A 15009-nucleotide genomic window follows, 5' to 3' on the forward strand; every position below is an offset into this window, starting at 1 on the left:
GTCTTTAGCCCAGGCGAGATGCTTCTGACGCTGTCTCTTGTTCAAGAGTGGCATGACACAAGGAATGTGACAGCTGAAGCCCATGTCTTGCATACGTCTGTGCGTGGTGGTTCTTGAAGCACTGACTCCAGCTGCAGTCCACTCTTTGTGAATCTCCCCCACAGTTTTGAATGGGTTTTGTTTCACAATCCTCTCCAGGGTGCGGTTATCCTTAATGCTTGTACACTTTTTTCTACCACATCTTGTCCTTCCCTTCGCCTCTCTATTAATGTGCTTGGACACAGAGCTCTGTGAACAGCCAGCCTCTTTAGCAATGACCTTTTGTGTCTTGTTCTCCTTGTGCAAGGTGTCAATGGTCGTCTTTTGGACAACTGTCAAGTCAACAGTCTTCTTCATGATTATGTAGCCTACAGAACTCGACTGAGAGACCATTTAAAGGCTTTTGCAGGTGTTTTGGGTTAATTAGCTGATTAGAGTGTGGCACCAGGTGTCTTCAATATTGAACCTTTTCACAAAATTCTAATTTTCTGAGATACTGAATTTGGGACTTTCATTAGTCGTCAGTTATAATCATCAAAATTAAAAGAAATAAACATTTGAAATACATCAGTCTTTGTGTAATGAATGAATCTAATATACAAGTTTCACTTTTTGAATGGAATTACTGAAATAAATCAACTTTGTCATGATATTCTAATTTTATGACCGGCACCTGTATTAATGATTCTTACATAAGAAGAGAAACAGGTGGCTACTCCAGCTAAATACAGACACTGGGAATTGTTTTTTTTTTTGCTTAATTTCTTTATTGAGTCACAATTTCTTTCATGCTGTGTTTAACCACTCCAGTTTACTTTAAATTGATATTATATGTCCTTTGTTCTGATTTGATGATTAAGATTTCTCTTGACTCTTATTCCTCCTCTTCTTTCAAATTCAAATCTTGAAGACCACACTCTAAAATGACAAATACTGACATAGTAATTAAATATACAGTATATAAATGTTATAAACTAAAGAGTTCCCAAGTAGGAAACTCCCAAAAAAATCCCAAAACTGCAGACTAGAGGGGAAAATACCATGAAACCCTGGCCAGTTGCAAAACAGAGCAGTGAAGAATCTTTATAAATTTAAAGGTGTATTTTAACAAAGAGCTCTAATGAAGAAAAATAAGCAGTGAGGGGCACAAAGGCACAGAAGGAAATGCTTTTGAAAGAGACACACTGGGGGCAAACAAAGTCCAAATAACATAATCCAGAAGATGAAGTGAAAAAAAACCAAAACAAAAAAAAAAAAAACAGGGCAAAGGTTCAAAAACATCCAGAAAAAACAAAAAAAAAACAAAAAAAAACACACATTATAAACTGAAGAAAATTCACTACACCACAAACACATTAAATCCACTGGCACATACATGAACTGTGGGTTTTCAGGCTGATGACAGTCCCTTAACATTGATGACCAGGTGGACCAGCCTCTTGGGAGACAGACAGACAGACAGACAGACAGACAGACAGACAGACAGACAGACAGATAGATAGATAGATAGATAGATAGATAGATAGATAGATAGATAGATAGATAGATAGATAGATAGATAGATAGATAGATTTTTCTGTGTTCGGGATTTGTGTTTCAGTTGAATGTTATTTTGTCTAATATTTAGCCTATACTGTGATTGCCTTAAACAGGAAGGTAGCACACTCCATGGTGCAGACTCCTGTGTAGATTTAGCACATTTTACCTGTGTGTTTGTGAATGTGTCCTGCTCCCTTATCCAGTGCTGGTTCATGCATTGCTCTTATTGTTGCTTATACAGGTTGTGGCTCCCAAACTATATAACTGAATTATCAAATGAGTTTGAAAATGTATGTATTGATAGATATATTTGTATGCTAAATTTGAATTGGGCTTACTTTAAATAATTAAATTTTTAATAATCTATGGCAAGATAGCACAGTAATTAGTGCTAATGCCTCTCATCCCAAGAGCCCTGGGGTAAAATCTTAGCATAGGCATCATTTCAGTTTACACAAGCCTCTTATGGCCGAATGCATTTTATTCAGTTATTGTAAGTTCTTCCAACTGTTTTAAGACATTTAACTTAAGTTGCTTGGCAAGTTTCAAGTGGTTGTTTCTGAGAAAGCATGCCCTATCTTGTAGTAATGCCTTATACAGGATTGCTTTGGAGCTGCCATCTGATGCTGCCATTATGAGTGACAAAGGAAAAAATTAATATATTATAAGTTAATTAACAATTAATTAGATATAGAAAAATAAAACCTCTTCTGAGTAAATTAAACATTTTATTTACATCATCATATTTTCTATAGTAACTCTTCCTTATTTGATGACTAAGAGATAATAGGCTAATAAAGACACATCACGGTGTACAGTTCAATACCTGAGTGTTTGAACTTTGAAGTCCTCACATGAACTGCAATCACTGCCAAGACCATCAGCAGCACTCCTGTAGAGAGTAGGCCCGTCTTCAGGTAGCACATTTTCAGCCTACCTAAGAGAAATGAATCTGGTAGAAGACCTAAAAGAAAAGAAAAACAATTTAGAGAAAGTCTCAATGCCATGAATATTCAAGACAAGATTTCAACTCAACTTTGAATTGTCGTAAGAGTTTAGTGTTTAAGTGACATGACAGAGCTATTCAAGCCTTTAGATCGCATCCAGTTGCCTCACCTTCTCTCCTGATGCTTTCCCTTAGTGGTTGTGTCAGAGAGTTGTGATTTACTTCACACACAATCTCTTCACCTGAGCTCCAAAGAGAGTCACTGATCTGTAGGGTTGAGCTGGTCCTGTATGTGCCATCATGGTTTAATGTCGGGGCTTCCTGCTGGAAAGTGCGTGTCATCTCAGGGATGGTGTGCTTCCAGGACAGAATTATCCTTGGAGGGTAGAAGCCCATAGCAGTGCAAGTTACATTCAGGATGCTGGGGGTGCTATCTGATATCTGAGAAAGGAGCTGCAGTTTGGGAAGAGCTGTGACAAATAAACAACTGGACAACATTAGAATGCTGAACTAAAATTGTGATATTAACAACAAATAGATTCGAGATTCAAGATTCTTTATTTGTCACATATACGGTTATGCAAGTACAGCATGTAGTGAAATGTGCCCTGAGTCAGCCGTGGGACTGTGCAATAATGTTAACCAATAGATAAATTAAATTAAATTAAAAAGAGCTTTCTCTATTATAAAAGAAAATCTCGAGATGAGACAAGACTATTTCCAAGAGATTTTTTCAACTCCCGCCCTCCTCTCAACCATTTACAGTTCACTGCCCACACCAACGCTTCTCTCATCTCTCATTCGTGTGAATGCTTTTGTCAGACACAGTTCCTGTGCTCTTTTACTTTTACTCAGTTTAAGTTCCCAATTAAAGAAGATGTATTATGTTCAAATCTTAATCAAGAATTTCATCCTGAAGGTTTATCAACAGAAGAAATGAGTACACGGGCAATCCTAGCACTGAGAAATGATGAAGTCAAATGAATTAACGCGAAATTGTTGATAGGTTACACAGCAAATTGGTTAAATGCATAACAATAGAGTCTGCTGAAACAGTTGGTGGTGCTCATGTGGAAGATGAAAACATCAACTTACAATATCCCAAAGAATATCTACAACCGTTAACACCATCTGGTCTTCCACCAGACGAATTACTGTTGAAAGAAGGACGTATCGTAATGTTATTGTGTAATTTATATATGAGTGATAGGCTATGCAATAGGACAAGATTAGGTGTATTCAAAATTGGTCGAATAATTCTGACATGTATAATTTTAACAGGTGAAAAGAAAGGTAATGTAGTACATCTACAGAGGATAACATTACACACCAAAGGAGATCTTCATATGCCATTCGTATTAAAACAATTGCAGTTTCCTGTTAGAATAGCTTTTGCTATGCAATTAACAAATCATGAGACAAACATTTGAAAAAGTCAGTGTATTTATTAGAGAGAGAGAAATGATATTCACTCACGGGTAGTTATACGTTGCATTGTCACGATGTAACTCCAAACACAGAATCAAAATTCAAAGCGATATTGACGAAAAGTGAATTCCAAATATTGTTTTTACTGAAGTTTTACAGTAAAAGTGTAAGTTTAAAAAGTATTTGCTTGTTAATTTCAAACCCAAACAGAACAAAAACGTATAACGTAATGAATACCTCTAACGCAACATGAAATATTATTTACTTTCAATTTATTAATGTTTTACTATTTTTTACTATGGTTAATTACTCGCTGTAATGTAAAATAGTTAGTTCTATTTTGCATATGTAACAATTTCCATGAAAATAACAACCTGTTGTCACTCACGTGCGATTAGGGGGCCGCGTAAGGACCCAAACTGTAGCGTGAAGCCGCATGCCAGAAGGGAATGGCGGGGTACTAACCTCTCTCTCTTTATTCCTGCAGAAAGAAAGACGCACCACCGCCATGAATCTGCCACGTCTACCTGATCACGCACCACCACTTCCGCCTTCCCTCTGTCGACCTCTGATGACATCATCAATCCCAGCATCCTTCTCGGTTCCTTCCCAGCATTCCTCTCTGTCTACTTCCGGTCCCTCACCATAAATGCTTCCCCACTCCGCCATTTTGGCAGTCTCTGTTAGATGAGACTGTTGTGTACAAATCTACTTGGACTCACTTTTTTACAGTATACGGGGCCGGAAAACCTTGCTGAGATGTCTGTCTTTTTTCTACACTGTTTAAAATTGTATATCCACTCCCCAATAGAGCCGCAAAATGGATAGCAGGTAGAGCCCACACGGGTGTTGGCAAGCAAAGCAAGCAGGGGGCTGAGCCCCCTAGTTTTAATAAAAATGATGTATTGCTGATTAAGCATGCTACACCCAAAAATATGTGAAATAATTTTAAATACCATAGGCTAGTCTGCTGAATGCACTTGCTAGCTTTATTTATGGCAGAGTGGCATTCTCACCCTTTGTTCATATGTCATGATTGGCAACTTGTAACTTTTTAACTGTCACCTTGTGGACCTGAAGGAAAACTACAACCCCCTAGAAAAAATGATGGATTCACCACCTTAAGAGGATATTTACTCCGCATTTCAACATCTTAGCAAATAAACAAATCACAGATATAGCTCAAAACAATTCTTGTTTAATAGCTGGAGATTCCGGCGTCATGAAATATACCTCAAACATATGAAATTAAATGATTTTAATAAATGGCATGTTTTTCTTTTTACAAATCGAATAGAGAAACAAAAAATAATGTAATTATTCAATGTTTTGAAAAAAAAAAGTATGGCATCAACTAAAAAAAAATCGCAATTAGTACTTTGTTGCTCTTCCTTAGGCTTTTACATATGATGGCTTGAATTGTTTAAGGTATGTTTGATGAAGTCAGAATATCCAGCCATTATACAGGAATTGTTTTGTGTTATATCCATGATTTGTTTATTTGCTACAAAGAAAAACTGGGTGAATATTTTCTTAAGTTTGGTGATTCCATGATTTGTGGTTTTCTTTCAGGTCCGAAGTTAAAAAGCCTTGGCAGAAATATGTGAACACAGGGTGAAAATGCAATTACATTCAGCACATTGGCCTGTTATTTTTAGCAATGTAAGCACTGAAACATAATTTTATTTCAGTCAACTCGCAAATAACAATGGTAACAACTAACAAGTGCATTTAGCAGACAATTTATCTGTTCTTTCTGAATACCTTTGCTCTAACCTTCACTACAATGCTAGTCACTAACATGCACTTCTTAAGTTAACCAGCTTCACAACACTAAAAGAACTCGTGTAGAAAAGCTACTGTAAGTGGGTTACGTATGGCATTATTGTCTTGTATTATACTTCCAGTAGTGCTTACTCCTCAGGTGCTCATGCATTGAGCTAGTGCTGTTTTGGATCTGTTTTTTTTACACAACAAATATCAGAATCAGAATCCGAAAGAAATTAACCGAAAGAAATTACTTATGTTACACCTTAACAACAGACAAGGTACATGTTACACTAAGAGCACGTATAAAAGTAATCCTGTAAATATAATAAAGTATAATAAATGTAAGTATCAAACTAAAGTACAGAGTGTTGCACCTTGTGTTAATATTGCACATTCTGAGAACAAATAAGGTTATTCTCATGTGAAGAGAAGACAATTTATTGCACAAGAACAGATAGCATGTTGCACATTTCAAGTACTTGAAAAATGTACCTGGATATCCAATAAAGAAAGAGGGTAATAGCTTAAAGTATGGGTGAGTGACCAGAAAAGGAGTTCTAGAGTCTGATGGCTGTGGGGAGGAAGGAGTTTCTGTGACGTTCAGTGGAGCACTTGATGCTAGTCAGTCTACTGCTGAAAACGCTCCTCTGTCCAACCACAACACCATGAAGTGGCTGATTAGCAGTTTCAATAATAGGCCGAAGCCTAGACAACATTCTCTGTCTGATCTGCCACAGTTTCCAAGCTGTCCAGTGTCTCCCCTACCACAGAGGAAGCCTTCTGAATTAATTTGTTTAGTATCCTGATGTCTGCCACTTTCATGCTGCTTCCCTAGAAAAAGCCACTGGCAACCACACTGTCATAGAAGATCCACAACATAGTGCTGCTGACACTAAAAGATCTGACTTTGCATAGGAAATACAGCCTAATTTGACCCTTCTTATATATGGCCAGCGAGTTCCTAGATACTTGTACTCCTCAACTATCTCCACTTCCATACCCTTAATAGACAGGGGAGTGGCTGGAGATCACAATCTTCTTAAATCAACTACCAGTTCTTTAGTTTTAGTGGTGTTGATCTGCAGTTGATTCAGCTCACACCAGTCAACAAAACTGTCCACTACCTTCCTGTATTTCGTCTCTTCTCCATATCTGATACTACCAACTATTGCAGAGTCATCAGAGAATTTCTGCAGATGGCGGCCCTCTGTGTTGTAACTAAAATCTGTAGTGTACATAGGAATGAAAAGTCAAAAAAGAGATCTCCTTAATATTTTTTTGGTTTCTCCATGACAACAATGAGATCAGAACCAAATAAAATGGAGACATGTTCTTCTGTCTTGAGCTTCTCCGATTGCTCTCCAGAGACAAAATGCCTCCATATTCTCCTAAGTGTCTCATATTGAGCTTCAGCAGAGATCTTGGCAAAGTCGTAAAATAGGCTCAGATTGTCCAAGTGGTGTGTTGACATTTTTTTACACTTGGAAACTATTTGCAATGTGTGATGAGTCATATCTGGTAAAATGTATGCACAGTTGTCTGTGGTAATTAAACACTTTACTAGGATTGCAAAACTGTAGCCCTTACTCGTGAATAATATTATCAGTTGCCCTAATTTACATTACTGTGTTTTAATTCAATCAGATTAGTTCTAGAAGAAAAGGTGGACAGCGTTTTGTAGTGGTTATGACTTTGGACTTCAAATCCCACTACTGACACCAAAAGCAAGTCACTTCATCTGCCTGTGCTCCAATTGGAAGAACAAAGAAATGGAATCAATCATATCTGAGATGTTGTAAGTCACACCTTGAGAAAGGCATCAGTCCAATAATAAGTAAAAGATATGAAGTCTTGAACGAGATTCAAGTAAGACTAGAAAGAGATTTCACAAAATATAACACGCTTTTCAAACCAAATGTTCATTTTGGACTCCTTGTACTTCACCTGTATCTCATAGCTTCTTTTTGTCTAAAGCTATTTCTCCTAAGGAATTTTTGGAGAACCATCTGTGACAAAGGTGATTGTTAAATGAAACATAAATGATAATCTCTGTTAAGTCTCCTCAGCCGTCAAAGATCAACTATTGAGCAGTCAAATCTTCCTGTGTGTATTTTCTCAGATTTTTATGTTAAATACTCCCGCACAGAGGAAAATGTTTCCTGATGTTTGGTGAAACCTTCTTCCACCGAATATGCCGGTGTGATTAGCCCACTCAAAAACCACGCAGAGAGTTGCCGCATGTTGGCGTGCAATTTGGTGGTTGATTAGTTGATTAAGGAAATTCAGTTTGATTAAACTTTTTTAGTCAGTTCTGTTGTTTTTGGTCAGTATAGGTTGTGATATATGTTTTTGTTTTAGTTCTGCAGACTAGTAGATGCTAGTGACACTGATGTGTCCATAAGCACCATAGTCATTACAGAGTTGGAAATTAGGACTCAGTTTCATCACATATGACAGTAAATGTAATACCTAGGATTTCACCATCCATCCATCCATTCTCTTCCGCTTATCCGAGGTCGGGTCGCGGGGGCAGCAGCTTAAGCAGAGAAGCCCAGACTTCCCTCTCTCCGGCCACTTCTTCCAGCTCTTCCGGGAGAATCCCAAAGGCGTTCCCAGGCCAGCCGGGAGATATAGTCCCTCCAGCGTGTCCTGGGTCTTCCCCGGGGCCTCCTCCCGTTTGGACGTGCCCGGAACACCTCACCAGGGAGGCGTCCAGGAGGCATCCTGATCAGATGCCCGAGCCACCTCATCTGACTCCTCTCGATGCGGAGGAGCAGCGGCTCTACTCTGAGCCCTCCCGGATGACTGAGCTTCTCACCCTATCTTTAAGGTAAAGCCCAGACACCCTGCGGAGGAAACTCATTTCAGCCGCTTGTATTCGCGATCTCGTTCTTTCGGTCACTACCCATAGCTCATGACCATAGGTGAGGGTAGGAGGTAGATCGACTGGTAAATTGAGAGCTTTGCCTTACGGCTCAGCTCCTTTTCACCACGACAGACCGATGCAGAGCCCGCATCACTGCGGATGCCGCACCGATCCGCCTGTCGATCTCACGCTCCATTCTTCCCTCACTCGTGAACAAGACCCCGAGATACTTGAACTCCTCCACTTGGGGCAGGATCTCTCCCCCAACCCTGAGAGGGCACTCCACCCTTTTCCGGCTGAGGACCATGCTCTCGGATTTGGAGGTGCTGATTCTCATCCCAGCCGCTTCACACTCAGCTGCGAACCGATCCAGAGAGAGCTGAAGATCACGGCCTGATGAAGCAAACAGGACAACATCATCTGCAAAAGCAGTGACCCAATCCTGAGTCCACCAAACCGACCCCTTCAACACCCTGGCTGCGCCTAGAAATTCTGTCCATAAAAGTTATGAACAGAATTGGTGACAAAGGGCAGCCCTGGCGGAGTCCAACTCTCACTGGAAACGGGCTCGACTTACTGCCGGCAATGCGGACCAAGCTCTGACACCGGTTGTACAGAGACCAACAGCTCTTATCAGGGGTCCGTACCCCATACTCCCGAGCACCCCCACAGGATTCCCGAGGGACACGGTCGAATGCCTTTTCCAAGTCCACAAAACACATGTAGACCGGTCGGGCAAACTCCCATGCACCCTCCAGGACTCTGCTAAGGGTGAAGAGCTGGTCCACTGTTCCGACCAGGACTAAAACCACACTGTTCCTCCTGAATCCGAGGTTCACTATCCGACGGACCCTCCTCTCCAGAACCCCGAATAGACTTTTCCAGGGAGGCTGAGGAGTGTGATCCCTCTATAGTTGGAACACACCCTCCGTCCCCTTTTAAAGAGGGGACCACCACCCCGGTCTGCCAATCCAGAGGCACTGTCCCGATGTCCATGCGATGTTGCAGAGACGTGTCAACCAAGACAGTCCTACAACATCCAGAGCCTTAAGGAACTCCGGCGTATCTCATCCACCCCGGGCCCTGCCACCAAGGAGTTTTTGACCACCTCGGTGACTTCAGTCCCAGAGATGGGAGAGCCCACCTCAGAGTCCCCAGGCTCTGCTTCCTCATTGGAAGGCATGTTAGTGGGATTGAGGAGGTCTTGAAGTACTCCTCCCACCGACCCACAACGCCCGAAGTGAGGTCAGCAGCGCACCATCCCCACCATATACGGTGTTGACACTGCACTGCTTCCCTCCTGAGACGCCGGACGGTGGACCAGAATCTCCTCGAAGCCGTCCAAAGTCGCTCTCCATGGCCTCCAAACTCCTCCCATGCCCGAAGTTTTGCCTCAGCAACAACGAAGCCGCGTTCGCTTGGCCTGCCGGTACCTATCAGCTGCCTCCAGAGACCCACAGGACAAAAAGTCCTATAGGACTCCTTCTTCAGCTTGACGGCATCCTCACCGGTGTCCACCAACGGGTTCGGGATTGCCGCCACGACAGGCACCACCACCTTGCGGCCACAGCTCCGTCAGCCGCCTCAACAATAGAGGCACGGAACATGGCCCATTCGACTCAATGTCCCCACCTCCCTCGGGGCGGGTTGAAGTTCTGCCGGAGGTGGGAGTTGAAGCTACTTCTGACAGGGGACTCTGCCAGCCGCTCCCAGCAGACCCTCACAACACGCTTGGGCCTACCAGGTCTGACCGCATCTTCCCCACCATCGGCCAACTCACCACCAGGTGGTGATCAGTTGACAGCTCCGCCCCTCTCTTCACCCGAGTGTCCAAGACATATGGCCGCAAGTCCACGACACGACCACAAAGTCGATCATCGACCTGAGGCCTAGGGTGTCCTGGTGCCAAGTGCACATATGAACACCCTTATGCTTGAACATGGTGTTCGTTATGGACAATCCGACGAGCACAGAAGTCCAATAACAAAACACCGCCGGGTTCAGATCGGGGCCATTCCTCCCAATCACGCCCTTCCAGGTCTCACTGTCATTGCCCACGTGAGCATTGAAGTCTCCCAGCAAAACGAGGGAATCCCCAGAAGGTATGCCCTCTAGCAACCCTCCAGAGACTCCAAAAGGGTGGATACTCCAAACTGCTGTTTGCATACGCACAAACAACAGTCAGGACCCTTCCCCACCCGGCGGAGGGAGGCCACCCTCTCGCCCACCGGGTAAACCCCAATGCACAGGCTCCAGTCGGGGCAATAAGTATGCCCACACCTGCTCGGCGCCTCTCACCGGGGCAACTCCAGAGTGGTAGAGAGTCCAGCCCCTCTCAAGGAGATTGGTTCCAGAGTCCAAGCTGTGCGTCGAGGTGAGTCCGACTATATCTAGCCGAACCTCTGACCTCGCACTAGCTCAGGCTCCTTCCCTTCAGAGAGGTGACATTCCACGCCCCAAGAGCCAGTTTCTGTAGCCGAGGATCAGACCGCCAAGGTCCCGCCTCGCCACCACCCAACTCACACTGCACCCAACCTCCTTGGCCCCTCCCATAGGTGGTGAGCCCATGGGGAGGAGGACCCACGTTACCTCTTCGGGCTGTGCCCGCCGAGCCCCATGGGTGCAGGCCCGCCACCAGGCGCGCCATCGAGCCCCACCTCCAGGCCTGGCTCCAGAGGGGGCCCGTGACCAGCGTCCGGCAAGGGAAAACGTTGTCCAGTTTTATTTTCATTGGAGGTTTATTGAACGCTCTTTGTCTCATCCTCACCTAGGACCAGTTTGCCTTGGTGGTTCTACCAGGCATAAAGCCCCGGACAACATAGCTCCTAGGATCATTGGGACACGCAAACCCCTCCACCACGATAAGGTGACGGTTCAAGGAGGAGTAGGATTTCACAAGCTATCATAAAATTAATTTCCATTGTTGAAAATATTGATTTCTTGTTAGAAAATTGGAGAAGTTTTCTGATTCACTTTTACAATTGCCTGTATACTGCAGACAGAAATTGTCAGGTCCGTGATGTGAGTGGTGTGGTCTGTCAAAAATGACAACTACATATAGTGGTAACAGAATAAATGGTAAATGGTAAATGGCCTGTATTTGATATAGCGCCTACTAGAGTTCAAGAACCCCCCTAGGCGCTTCACAACACAACAGTCATTCACCCATTCACACACACATTCACACGCTGGTGACGATAAGCTACTTTGTAGCCACAGCTGCCCTGGGGCGCACTGACAGAGGCGAGGCGAATAATAGGAGCCTTCTTTAAGTTACTTACTTATATTTTGTTTTTCTTGGAGGTTCTTTGAAGGCAGAATTCTAATAAGGTTTTAAAAAAAGTTAAATACCTTTGACAGTGAGGTAGGACTCATTTTGCAATTTCACAAGTCCTTTTCCAATACAAATCCCAGAACAGATGAAGTGTCCAGCATCAGAGGGCTTCACCGCTGTAATTTTCAGAATGCTAGCCGACAGATTATTTAAAATAGAGTAGTGATTTTCAATCCTAATATCTCTTTCATTTCCTTCAGTGCCATTTGGAAATGAATGTCTGTGGCGCCAGATTAATTGGGGAGTTGGGCAGCTTTGTCCATCTTCCAATATACAATTGAACTGAACCATCTGGCCAACCAGAGCAGTTAGAGATGGAGGAACAATGAAGAGGTGAACTGCAGAGCTCAGGGTGAAACCTGTGGGTCAAAAAAACAAAACAATCTTATATATAAAGCAGACTGTAACAATCTTGCGATCTTCTATGTACAGTATGTGCATTTACTGTAACGCCATCTGTCGGCTGATTAGAAAGTTGACTTGTAACTATCTCTATTTATATAAAATCCAATGTCTGTCTGAGTGTCTGTCCACTTTTCATGAGAGATCTACTTAACAGATTTACGTTGGGTTTTTTCTATAATTTGCTTGAACATTCCGGTTGATTTTGCGACTTCTCTCATCGCGCTAAGAATCACAGTTTGCTTGCGGTACCGATTTATTTGTGCAAATCCGAGAGAGACGCAGCGGGTCGAAGGGAGATGGGCAGGGCCCTCCTCACTCACGCGCCAGCCTCAGGGCATGTACCTTACCTCCGCTTAACTAGCGAACGAGAGAACCACTTAACGGATTTTGATCGGGTTTTTTTCTATAGTTTGCTTAACAATTCTGGTTGATTTTGCGACTTCTCTCATTGCACTAAGAATCAAAGTTTGCTTGTAGGAGTGACATATTTGCGCTAATCCGAGACACAGGCTGTGGGCCAAAGAGTCAGGAGTGGGGATCTGAGCAGGGCCCTCCTCACTTACGCGCCAGCCTCCGTTCGAGTCGGTGTACCCCTGCGTTTTGGAGTGTACCTTACCTCCACTTAGCTAACAATACCTGTTTATTTATTGATTTTTAAAGTTTGTCCTATTTTTACTACTATGCGGGCGGAAACTTTGGGGACAGTTTGTAAGGAATATGTTCCACTTTAACAGTATGAGTATAAAATTTAACAATAAAGTTTAGACCAGCTCTTTCCACCGTACATAAGAAATTTAAAAATTGCCAGTTCGCTTCAAGTCATAAAATGGAAATTCACACCCTCCCCATTAAAACCAATATAAATGAACCCTTGATGATCCAAACCAGTCCACATTCTCAGTGTAATAAGCAGTTTGAACAGAAGTACATTTATCTACATAGTCAATTGAGAATAAAAGGCAAGTAATGATAGAATAAAATGCAAAGCAAGGTGAGGAATAGCAGCGTGTGAGTCTGTGTGAGCTCCTCGGCTCCAGTTTTTATAAGGTCAGCTCTGATTTTTACTCGTTTTTAACTTTTCACACACACAGAAACACAGAAACACACACATGTGGAACTAAAATGATTTTTGCTTCTGCATTAAAATTTCAGCAAGGATTTCCTGCGTCCTGAACTCTTATTCATCTACAATACATTCAGCAGAATATGTGTACAATGAAAAATAATCTTTAAAATGGGAAACAAACTGATTTAAGAAATACAAAACCGATCAAATTGTTAAAAGCTGCGCTATATAACATCTATAGAAGAAAACAAAATGTTAAATTAGTTTTATTTCTAAAAATGCATAAAGTAAGCATAGAGATGATTATGAGCTTGTCTTCTAATTCAGCTTATGCTGTTTTGTTTAAATTATAATGTGCTTAATTAAAGTATTCATAGTGAGGGTCAACATTTACTTTTCCTTTAATGTATGTAATTGTATTAATTTGCTGCTGATTCCCAATACTTTGGCTGAATCTGTCAGGACTAACATTTAACAATTATTCAAAGAGCACTGCAAACCAAATATCTTTTTAAATGTACAGGTGACAGATAAGCACAGAACATGCATACTTGTATAATGAAGAATTTGTATAATTTGCACTTACATATAAAGAATAAAATACATTTTCCTTGAGGAGAAAGGCTTCTTTTTAAAGCCATTGTGCTGTCGTCTGTTAACGGATGAAATGCATATTTTTTTTTTAAACTGGTCAAACCTTTCGCTTCCTTCCTTTCTAAATGCCTTGAGCTTGACACTGACGTTTAAGACCGCAGTACTAATGTTAACATTGGTTTGTTTTTTTTGTGTTTTATCTCCCTGAGTCTTTCTCTCTTGAATGCTATATTAATTCAGATCATGAAGTGCCAGTATACTCACAAATATCAAAATACTAGTTTAGTAAATGCCCTGCGCTGGGCTGGCACCCTGCCCATGGTTGGTTTGTTTCCTGCCTTGCACCCTCTGCTGGCTGGGATTGGCTCCAGCAGACCCCCGTGACCCTGTAGTTAGGATATAGCAGGTGGGATAATGGATGGATAGTTTAGTAAAGCTAACAAACACAGCAGATAAGAATGATTGCAGGATGAATACAAAATGTCAAATTAAAACTAATTAAAAGCACAACAATTGGGTCAACCATTCGGTTTGTCATCATTGTGTTTGGATGCAAAAATCCACTCTCCGACTCACCTTCTAATCTCCACACTGCGCTACTTTTCCTCCATTTTAGTCGTTTGATGGCCACAAGTGGTCCTCATATCTACTCAAAGGTTACTTATGAGGAAGTCCTTGAATCATCTGAGGAGTCAGCCATGTCCTTTACAATCCTGGACCACTGTACCTCAGCTCTGTTTGGTGACCCCAGCTATTTCTTCAAACCTCAGCTACTTTTTTTTATTGTTCTTTAATGAACTTTTGGGTGTTCTCCATCCATCTGATGTCCTTAATATGCAGGATGCAGGAATAGTTTTCTCCCCCTCTGTTCATCTTAAGGGGTTCCTCTTGTCTTTTGATGGTCTGTTATAACGTGACAACTGCACTAATAAGGTGCCGCGTCCCCTACCATTTTGACTCTCTGTCTTGTCACATTTGTGGGTTTCTTTTGTAAATTATGGACCCTATCAGTCCCATCCCCT

General features: G+C 42.1%; 1 protein-coding gene across 1 annotated transcript; it reads right to left on the reverse strand.

Moving 5' to 3' along the window:
- Positions 1–715: 715 nt before the first annotated feature.
- On the reverse strand, positions 716–14029 carry LOC120536744 (tapasin-related protein-like). The gene is made up of 5 exons (XM_039765220.1): positions 13980–14029; positions 11940–12281; positions 2695–2994; positions 2405–2542; positions 716–957 (listed from the first exon to the last, which is right to left on the reverse strand). Exons 2-5 carry the CDS (start codon positions 12211–12213, stop codon positions 914–916), a joined length of 756 nt encoding a protein of 251 aa, XP_039621154.1. The 5' UTR covers positions 12214–12281; positions 13980–14029; the 3' UTR covers positions 716–913.
- Positions 14030–15009: the final 980 nt, after the last annotated feature.

The sequence above is a fragment of the Polypterus senegalus genome, chromosome 10 (assembly GCF_016835505.1).
Source record: "Polypterus senegalus isolate Bchr_013 chromosome 10, ASM1683550v1, whole genome shotgun sequence".
NCBI lineage: Eukaryota > Metazoa > Chordata > Cladistia > Polypteriformes > Polypteridae > Polypterus > Polypterus senegalus.

Bases quoted from the DNA above. Each gene is read 5' to 3' on its own strand.
- LOC120536744 (XM_039765220.1), bottom strand. From the start codon at position 12,213: ATGGTTCAGTTCAATTGTATATTGGAAGATGGACAAAGCTGCCCAACT. The intron at 2,995-11,939 runs GTATTTAACTTT...TATTTGTCACAG, and splicing joins GTCCTACCTCACTGTCAAAG to CTCTTCCCAAACTGCAGCTC. The intron at 2,543-2,694 runs GTGAGGCAACTG...CTTTTCTTTTAG, and splicing joins GGAAAGCATCAGGAGAGAAG to GTCTTCTACCAGATTCATTT.